General features: G+C 31.2%; 1 protein-coding gene across 1 annotated transcript; it reads left to right on the forward strand.

Moving 5' to 3' along the window:
• The first annotated feature begins 4,065 nt into the window (after window positions 1-4,065).
• On the forward strand, window positions 4,066-8,742 carry LOC110626058 (endoglucanase 24). Its single transcript, XM_021771795.2, has 4 exons — window positions 4,066-4,697; window positions 6,690-6,989; window positions 7,601-7,762; window positions 7,864-8,742. The coding sequence occupies exons 1-4, from the start codon at window positions 4,281-4,283 to the stop codon at window positions 8,470-8,472; spliced, it is 1,488 nt and encodes a 495-aa protein (XP_021627487.1). The 5' UTR covers window positions 4,066-4,280; the 3' UTR covers window positions 8,473-8,742.
• Window positions 8,743-10,460: the final 1,718 nt, after the last annotated feature.

The following is a 10,460-nucleotide window of genomic DNA, read 5'->3' on the forward strand; positions in this document are numbered from 1 at the left end:
AAAGATAAAATATGGCTATAATACAAGCCCAAACAAAGCTAAAATAAAACAAGTGTTTAGATAATAAAACATAGTAAGCCCATCATAACAAAGCTGAATTTTTACAAAAGCCTTTCTTGATCTTCACTTTAGGCTTCCCTTTGTGTAGTTTTAGCCCATAGGTTTGATTAGGCTCCCTAAGCCTAAGATTGCAAGTGTTGCACTAAATCTGCCCCATATGAGTTGAAGCACGCCCCAAATGTATATGAATCATATGAATATGATTTTGAACTCCTTTTAGATCCATTTGAATGATATAAGCGTACTCCACACCATTGTTAGAAATTTGCCCTACTGGATCCGCATCAATCGCCTTATGATCCGGCCTGGCAAATACTACCTTATGGCCTTGATTAGTGGGACCAATGCTCGAGTGGTCTGGCGGTAGTCGCTTTGTGACTCGGTCTAGTGAATACTGCTTTATGCCCTTAATTAGTGGGACTAGTGTCCAAGTGGTTTGGCGGGAGTCACCCTGTGATCCAACCTAGCGAATACTGTCTTATAGCCTTAATTAGTGGGACCAACACTCGAGTGGTCTGGCTGGAGCCGTCTTATAATCTGGCCTGAAAAATACTGCCTTATGGCCTTGATTAGTGAGACCAGCGCCTAAGTGGTCTGGCAAGAGCCGCCTTATGATCTAACCTGGCGAAAACTGCCTTATAGCCTTAATTTGACCCATGGTAGCTTTGAATTGTTTAGCAGATATAGGAGGAATGTAATCTATTATTCTTGAGAAACACATCTCATGAAAATACCTCATTATTTATTAAAAGAACATTCATTACCTACATGCGAGGGTGAAACCACTCAATTCCTTCAATGGCCGACTTATGAGATTTTAAGTAGACAATTCCCACGGGTGATAGGCTTTCAAGATTTTCATAAGATACTTATCGACCCGATAATTATATTTGTATTCTGCCTACCCCTTGTCGGGTCCTTTTGTGATCATATGTATGACTCCTACGGGCTCTCTATCAAGGGTTGTCTCAGGGGTTGTTTCCTCGGTGTCAGATCTCTTTTTTCCTTTACTCTTCCTTATGAATTTTTGAAAGGTTCCATCCCTTATTTGTCTTTCAATCTCATCCTTCAACTGTCAATATTCTTCAGTTATAGAGTCATGATCTTCATGGAAGCAATAATACTTTACCCTGTCTCGTTTATCCACCTTCTCGGGATTAAGCTTGAGTGACCACTTGATTTCTTTATCATTTTTCCTAATCCATGTTAAGATACGGGCTCATGAGTTGCTTAAGGAGTATAATTCTTATACTTACCCTATTCATCCCTCTTTCGCGAGATGGGGTAGCTCTTGTGATCTTCTTCATATCTCCGTTTCTTGGACTTTTGACTTTGCTTCTGATTTGCTATCGCCTAGACTTCATCATCCAATCTAATATATTTTTTTGTCTTTGTCTATCAACTGTTGATACGTTGCGGCTGGATTTTTAATTAATAAATCCATGAATTTGCCATTGCGAGTTCTTTTCTTTAATGCCTCACACGCTATTTTATGATTTAACTCTTCTACTTGTATGGCCTCAGCATTGAAACGAGAAATAAAACTCCTTAAAGACTAGCCCTTACCTTGGCGAATCTTCCATAGGTCCAAGAAAAGTTTTTTAGGAGGTATGCAAGTAATAAATTTAGATTTGAATATCGTAGCAAACTGTGTAAAGTTTTGAATTGAACTTGGGCTTAGGTGTTGATACTATTTCTAGGCCAAACCTGTGAGTATAGACGGAAACACTTGGCATAACTCAAAATCATTAATATCTTGAAGCTGCATGGTCTACTTGAAAATGGACATATGGCTTCTGGGATCCGCTGTCCCGTCATATTTGTCTAAGTTGGGTAGCTTGAACTTAGCGAGGAAGGTTTTCGCTAATATTTCTTTTTAAAAGAGGCGAGACACCATCTAAACCAAAATCTTCTTTTTGTTCTTTTTGGTATCTTTGCATGGTTCGTACTAACTTCTAATCTAGCCCTTTCAGAGTTTCATCTGATTCGTCTTCAGATTTGACCCTTCCTTTGGGTCACAAGTCGCCTGCTTCTACTTAGGCCCTTGGGGTGTCTAAAGAGGCTTTGTCCCTTCTTCTGAGATCTATTTTGGACGCCTCTTCCCGAGTCTTATACTGCCGAGAGTAGCCTGTAGCCTTTGGATATACTAGAGTATCTGCTCGTTATTTAAATTATTGAGGTTTGCTTCGTTGATCACTGGGGGCATATTTTCTTTATTATCTGTGGGCAGAAGAAACGATGACTCCATCATTGGTAGCGATACTAATAGCTGCTCTAGGACTACCGGCCATTTTGAGAGTGTGAGAAGATGATGGGAAATCGGTCGTGATCCAAATGAATAAAGGGGATTCAATGGACTTTCCAGCAACGAAACCAAATAATTTTATTGAGATTTAGACAAATGACGTGGCCGGAATAGAACTGTGTTATGGTTGGCTAGAACCTTCAAGGGAGAAAACATGAGGTGACGCTCAAGTCAGTATCGACAAATGAAGAATGCAAGGAAATGCTTAGCGTTGTAGTCTTAGAGAATACCATACATTTGCCTCTATGATCGTTCCCCTTTTATACTGTAAGCAGGTAGAGATGAAACAATATTTTCTGATAATTCGGCGGTGTTGTGGCCGGCCTGTTGGCAAGGGATCTTCATCGGCTAATTGATTGAGAATCTCATGATCATAGTTGTAGAGGAAATTTTCTGGATTGTAGCTGTTTAACAGTAACTTCCTTATGGAGATTGGCTTTGATGTTTGAGATGATAAGTCTGTCCGACTTAAAGTCGACCTATTCTGAGTCCGGATCTCTTCTCTTGATTAGAAGCCGGTTATCCGAGTCTTCTTTTCTACGGGTGGAACTGCTATCAACTTATCAAATCTTATTACCCGATCCTATTTTGGTGACAACTCTCAACATATTTTGAAGAATTCTTATGTAGCATCAATATATTATACTATTTGAAATTTTCATCATGTAGAAGATTCATGAATCGGATACATGAATTTGACCCCAAAATATAGCAAAAAAATCCTAAATATTTTTATATATTTAAAACTTTAATAAATCACCGTTCAACTTTATCTAGAAAACCTCACATCATATTAAAAAAATTATTAATATGTAATTGATATAGTAGTCAAAATATCTCATGCGTTCTCAACATACAATAATATCACGTGGCAAAAATTTTAATAGACTTTAATATTCAGTCACTCAGATTATATTCATAAAAAAAAAACTTGATCAATTGAAAGATCGACGCTCAGAATAATAGAAAACTCTCGCGATATTTAATTATCGTTAAAGAAGGTTATACAATAGATTCTCATTATAACTATAATTATAGGATCTCTTATCCACTCGTCAGTATTAAGCGGATTTTTTAAGAAAATCAGTAACTAATCTTATTTTATTACAATATATAAAAGCAAAATATCATTTTAACACACTATTCTCAAGTTCATGTTCTCTATTTACATTCACCTTTCTTGAAAACCTGCTTTTCTTAAGAACCTACCATTCGTAAAAATCTTACTGATTTGAGTATTGGAGTGACTGTTTTTAGACGTCTACCAACTCACATTCTCTTTACACATGGACAGGTCATATTCAACTCTTTTTTCACCACATTAATAATATATAAAATTAATAATTTTTTTTAGAAAAATAACTTAATATAAAATTAATTTATAATAAATCAATGTGTCAATGTTTTTTTTTTATTCTTTTCTAAACCGCAAGTCATTGTTTAAAAAAAATGATTTGTTTTTTATTTTTACTTGGCTCAAATTAATTTTCAACATTTTTTATTTTTTAATACTAATATTATTTTCGTATTAAGAAATATTATATTGTCTACATATTACTCCTAAAACTAATACTCTGTTGTATATAAAAAAATACTAATCATTTTTAAAATGGCGTAGAGAATGCATCATATGTATGGATAACACCGAATAATTTCCCCAACACGCACACCTTAGATGCCTTGCTTTCCTTCTTGTTTTGCCGATCATTGGAACACCCACATTTAGCAGTACATGTGAAACACTGAACAACTGACACTCTCTCTCACTCTCTGTCGGCGCATCTCCTTCTCTATCTCGTTTGCCCGTGACCCCCTCAATTTTAGCGCATAAAAACAACCACCAAACACCCTTAAATACCCGCCACTCCCTAACTACCGAAACTAACCCACCGTGTCCCACTCCTCCTCCGCCACCATGAAGCCCTCTCCTCTCCTCTTTCTTCTACTTCTCATTTATTTGATTTCTCTGTTTCCGCTCTCCCAATCCGTCTACCATCAGTACCAAGAGGCATTATCTAAGTCCATTCTCTTCTTCGAAGGCCAAAGGTCTGGCGTTTTGCCTCAAGACCAACGCATCACCTGGCGAGCCAATTCGGGTCTCAGTGATGGCTGGACTTATAATACGGACCTCACCGGCGGATACTACGACGCTGGTGATAATGTTAAATTTGGATTCCCAATGGCATTCACCACCACAATGTTGGCTTGGAGCGTAATCGAATTCGGAGAATCGATGCCTCCAAATGAGCTTAGGAACACTTTGGTCGCTATTCGCTGGGCTACCGATTATTTGCTCAAGACTGTTTCTCAGCCTAACCGGATTTTTGTTCAGGTAAATGATCGTTTTGTAATTTGATGGTTATGGATTAGGGTAATTTGTGTATTTGATTTATGGGGAAAGTTTTCTCGTGGGTGAACTAACCAGGAGCTATGTTTTAGAATCTTCGTCTTGTGGATTTTTGGAGACCACAAGTTTTCGGGCATTGACCATTTTGACCCTCACAAACCATCCCTTTTTTGTACGTCAAAGGGTAGTTAAGCTGTTTGTCTAGTAGTTGAAGATAAAATTCATTTACCAAAATTAAATTCAAAAGGAGTCAGAGTGAAGTAAGGCTATCTGAAGTGTATTTGAAAAAAATGGAATTTTTTTAAAAAAAATTTTCTAATTGTAGTTTTAAAAACCTTTGTTAAAATTAAAACTAAATTAATTTTAGTTTAACCCTTATAATTTGAATTTATTAAATAGGCGGTAACCCTTAGCAGGCTCCTTTAAATCCATCCCTAGTAGTTATATATCAAAGTTTAGTATAAGTTGCAAATTGGGATATTTATTTTATCTTTTTTTTAGGCAAAAAACACAAAATCCAAGGCCATAACGTTGCCTGACAAAACAATTTATTTAGTTGAGGTGTTTAGGTAAAATATTGATGAGTTGATGGATCTAATTCCTTGATTTGGATCAGTTTAATTGACTAAAATCCAACTACTCCTTTATTAATAACTCCAACAGGTTAGATTTGCATCAAATCATAGCATAATTGTTTAAATTATTAAAAAGAGAATAATTATTTAAATGTTTTATTCATTTAGCTCGAGTAAAATGCGATCAAAATATAAATTTTATTATTTTATATTTTCATGCCCATATGTTTAACTATTTAGTTATTTGACATATCAAAAATGTATTTTAATAAAAATTATTTTTGTTTTTCTTGACTAAACTTTTTAAATATTTCAAACGCTAAAAATAAAAATCTTAATGATATTAATAAAATTATTAAAATACAAATAACTTATTTTTTTAGTGTTCCAACCAAATAATTTTCTAGTTATTAGGGTTAATTGTAGAAACTTATGTGCATTGTGCAAATAAAAGCGTCAGCAATTTGAGATGAAGGTGAGTTTGCCACCCAACAAATAAAATGTGAGGCAATGTTTTTAATTATGGGTCCCATCCACATCGCGTACGGTATATACTTGCATCTGATTTAAGTAGCCACCGCACAATTGCTAGATGCAATAGGTCGTCTCATAAAGTAATCAATTATTTAGGAGGACCATGTTTCTTCATTATTGAATTACACACTGCTCACTCGTCCCTTTATATATATATATTTAATTTCTTTATTTTAATTATTCTTTGTTTTAAAAGTACAATCAATTAATTTCTATATTTGTATTTTATTTATTTTTGCTTTCTTTAATTATTTTTACATTATTTTAAAATTTATTCAATTTTTAGGATAATATTTCTTTGTTTCAAGTCTTAGGACTTATTTCATTGAGGTAAATAAATTTAAAAAAAAAAGTATCATTTATATTTAGTTTGTATTTTTAAATTAAGTGGGACTTGATAAGTTGCTTAAGTTCCATTTATTTTTTTTTTAATTTGTTACATTTCAAATTATATTAGAGGTATAATTATTTTTTTTAAATAGTTTTATTTCTTTGAAAGTTAATTTATATATCAAATACATTTATATTGACTAATAAAATTTTAATCTCAATGTATTTTCTAAATAAAAAATAAGTAATTTCATTAAAATAAAAAAATTAAATAGTATATATATGTATATTTTTCCTTTTTGAATTGAAGCCCGTGAATTGTTTGAGAAAAAAAAAAAAAAAAGTCCGTGAATTGTGTTCATGAGCAAAAGTAGTCCACAAACGTCTATTTCCCATATAGAAGATATGTCCCAAATGGGAATTTTTTCCTACGCGCTCAATCTGCTGCTTAATTCTTTTTCACTTTCCATGAAATCTAAATTTTCTTTTACTGTAATTATTTGATTTTGACTGTTTGATGCTTAATTTCTCGGCATAGGTGGGGGATCCAAATGTAGACCATAGTTGTTGGGAGAGACCAGAGGATATGGATACTCCTAGGACTGTCTATGCGGTGGATGCACCAAATCCAGCATCGGATGTCGCCGGTGAGACTGCAGCGGCTTTGGCAGCTTCATCTATGGCGCTTCGCTCATCGGACCCTGGATATGCTGACACATTGTTGAGAAACGCCGCTGTAGCCTTTCAGTTTGCTGACAATTATAGAGGAGCTTACAGTGACAATTCTAATATTAGAGATGGCGTCTGCCCGTTTTACTGTGATTTTGATGGATATCAAGTAAGCCCAAATCTTATTAACATCTCAATTTTTCAACGCCACGAGTTCTCAAGTTCTATTTATACCAAGTTTATAATTTAGAAAAATTATTATTTAGTTCCTTTTATTAATTAATTTTTTGATTTTAAAAAATATATTAAAATATTATTAAAATTTTTAAAAATTTATTAAAAAAATTATTAATTAGCAACTAATAAATAATTTTATAATTTTTAAAATGTTTAAAATCACCACGATTAACTAATACGTATTTTTATAGAATCAAAAAATTAATTAATAAATTTTTTTTATAATATAAAAATTAAAATATTAGACGGCTATAATTAGTAAAGTGATTAATTAATAATTTTTTTTAAAATTTTAATAATATTTTAATATATTTTTTAAAATTAAAAAATTAATTAATGAATTTTTCAAATAACAGGATGTTGGAGGTGTAATGTTCCCTCTTATACTATTTAATCACTTTTAAGACAGTTTTTTATAGTGTTTTAATCCTAGTTAAATACTAAACACTGTCTTAAAAGATATTGCCGGATTGGAAGCAAACATTTTGGAAAGTACTTAGCTTGATCTAAGTGTGTTTCTTTTTGTTGGTTTCTATTATAAAGGATGAATTGCTGTGGGGAGCAGCTTGGCTTAGGAGGGCATCATATGATGACACTTACCTAAGTTACATACAAAACAATGGCAAAACCCTTGGAGCTGATGACAATATTAATGAATTTGGGTGGGACAATAAGCATGCTGGTCTAAATGTTCTTGTGTCCAAGGTTTGTCTAAATCCATCCCATAATGCTTGTCCTCTTAATCAAAGTGATCTAACTAGATTTACAACTTTTTAATCTTAGATTTGATTGGTTTTTTAATATAGGAAGTCTTAGAAGGAAACATGTACACACTTGAATCATACAAGGCATCAGCAGATAGCTTCATGTGTACTCTCATACCTGAATCTTCCTCATCTCACATAGACTACACTCCTGGTGGCCTCATTTACAAGCCAGGAGGAAGCAACTTGCAACATGCAACAACAATCTCATTTCTTCTTCTTGTTTATGCAAATTACTTGGAAAGAACATCTCAATCAGTGAATTGTGGCAATATAAACGTGGGTCCGTATTCGCTTCGTGAACAAGCGAAGAGGCAGGTCGATTACATATTAGGGGATAATCCTTTGGGATTATCTTACATGGTCGGATATAGTAACAATTATCCTCAACGGATTCATCATCGTGGCTCATCCTTACCGTCGATTAAAGATCACCCTGAATTCATCGGTTGCAAAGAGGGTTCGATTTACTTCAACTCTACAAATCCTAACCTTAATGTGTTGGTTGGAGCAATTGTGGGTGGACCTAGTGAAGATGACTCGTACGGAGATGATCGAGCTGATTTTAAGAAGTCTGAGCCTACTACGTATATTAATGCACCATTTGTTGGTGTGCTTGCTTATTTCGCAGCAAATCCTAATTTTAGTTGAAATGATAGGCCGATTATTTTTGTATATAAGTCAATATTTATTGACATTTCAAAATAGGAAAATGAAGACTCTTTATCTTGGCAAAGGTAAAGAGGGAAGAGGCCTCATATAGATGCTGAATTTGAAGAACTGTATCACAAAACCTCATTGTGAGTTTTTGAAAAGCGATTATGATTGTAAGCAGCTCATTTTGAGATGTAAAATCCAAATGTAGCTTCAAAGTTTACAAAAGGAAATGAAAACAAAAAAAAAAAAATTCAGTTTCTTGCATTTCCTAGCTAGTTAGATGAAGAAAATCAATTGAAAAGCATATGATGTATTTTAAAGAGTTGATGTGGACATCCAACTTCGACATTACAATGATATTCTGTTCTTTTGGATAATTAAAATTGAAGAAAAGAAGAATAAAATATGCATTAATTATGAGAGGAAAATAAATTTTCTTCTTATTATTAAATATTGAGTGGAAAATACAGAGAAAAAAAAAAATTTATGCATAGTGAAATTACCATTTTATTCATATAAATGTATGTTCTAAAATAATTTATAAACATAGGTTACCTTAGTCGTTTTAAAAAAAATTATTTAATTCACACTTTTAAACTCCGTTTATTTCATATAAAATATTTCTCAGTATATTTTTTAGTATTTAGAATATTAAAAAAATTAATAAAAAATATTTTTCTTATCAAATAAAAAATTAAATCATTTTAATAAAAATAATTTTTAAAAAAGAAAATTATTTTTTGCACTTAAATTTTTTTCCAAAATCACTATATATATATTTGTCAATATATTTTACTTTTAAATTAAAATTAAATAATAAAAAATAAATTATTTTATTAAAAAAATTCTTTATGAAAATTATTTTTTAAATACAAATGATTTTTCAGAAATAAATGAAGGATTAATGAGAAAATGAATAGACTTTCATATTTGTCATTTTAAATAAATGGAGGCTTAATGAGAAAATGAGTAGTCTTTTATATTTGCCATTTTCCTATTTATTTATTTATTTATTTATTTTGTCTAATTTTCCTTTCACCGAAACATGTGAAGGGAGAATATATTGATATTTTCCTTTTCAAAATTTTCTTCCTCTATTTTCTGTCAACTTGAATAAGGGCTAAATGTTGAAGTTTACTCCAATACTTATTAGTTTAATTTACTGTATTTTAACTTTTTATCAAAAATATTTTTAAAGTTTCAATTTAAACCTAACTAGATTCAAAAATTTAAAAAAAATTAACCAAATTTCTTGATTTTTTTTTACTTTATATAAAAAAAAAATAAGAAATACAATTTTATGATTTTGTTACTCTAAATTGCTTGATTTATTGATTTAGTCAAATATCAAAAAGCTAAACTTAAATTGAATTTTCTAGGTTAATTTAAGATTTCGTTTGTTTTAAAAAAATATATATCTTTTAATAAAATATTTTTTTATATTTTTAACGTTTAAAATATTATTTTTTAATTAAAAAATAATAATTTTAAAGAAAATGACTCTCTCTTAAAAAAAAGTTATTTTTCATATTTTGAATTTATATTAAAATTTTTGTATATAATTTTATTTTTTAAATTAAAAAAATAAAATATTTTATTAAAAAATATTTTATAAAAAATATTTTAAAAATATAAATTATTTTCCGTTAACAAACGCAATATACTCAATTGAACTTTTACAATAAATAAATAGATGACTTGCAACGTCATTTCTTTATTAAAATGAATTGAAGGTTTTAGCAATTAGAGCGTCATTGATTCACAACCATTTTATGAGATGTAAAGGCAAGAGCGGTGGACGCCTGTTATAGTTTATGAGATGTAAAAAAGCAAATGTAGCTTCAAAAATATTTCAAACATAAAAAAATAAAAATATATAAAATATTTTCTGTTAAAAAAAAATCAATTTCTTGCAAGTTGACTAGTGTTTCATTTTCAAGCATTTTATGATTAGATTAGATTAGATTAGGTAGTTGGATGAA

Source organism: Manihot esculenta, chromosome 11, assembly GCF_001659605.2.
Source record: "Manihot esculenta cultivar AM560-2 chromosome 11, M.esculenta_v8, whole genome shotgun sequence".
In the NCBI taxonomy this organism is placed as follows: Eukaryota; Viridiplantae; Streptophyta; class Magnoliopsida; order Malpighiales; family Euphorbiaceae; genus Manihot; species Manihot esculenta.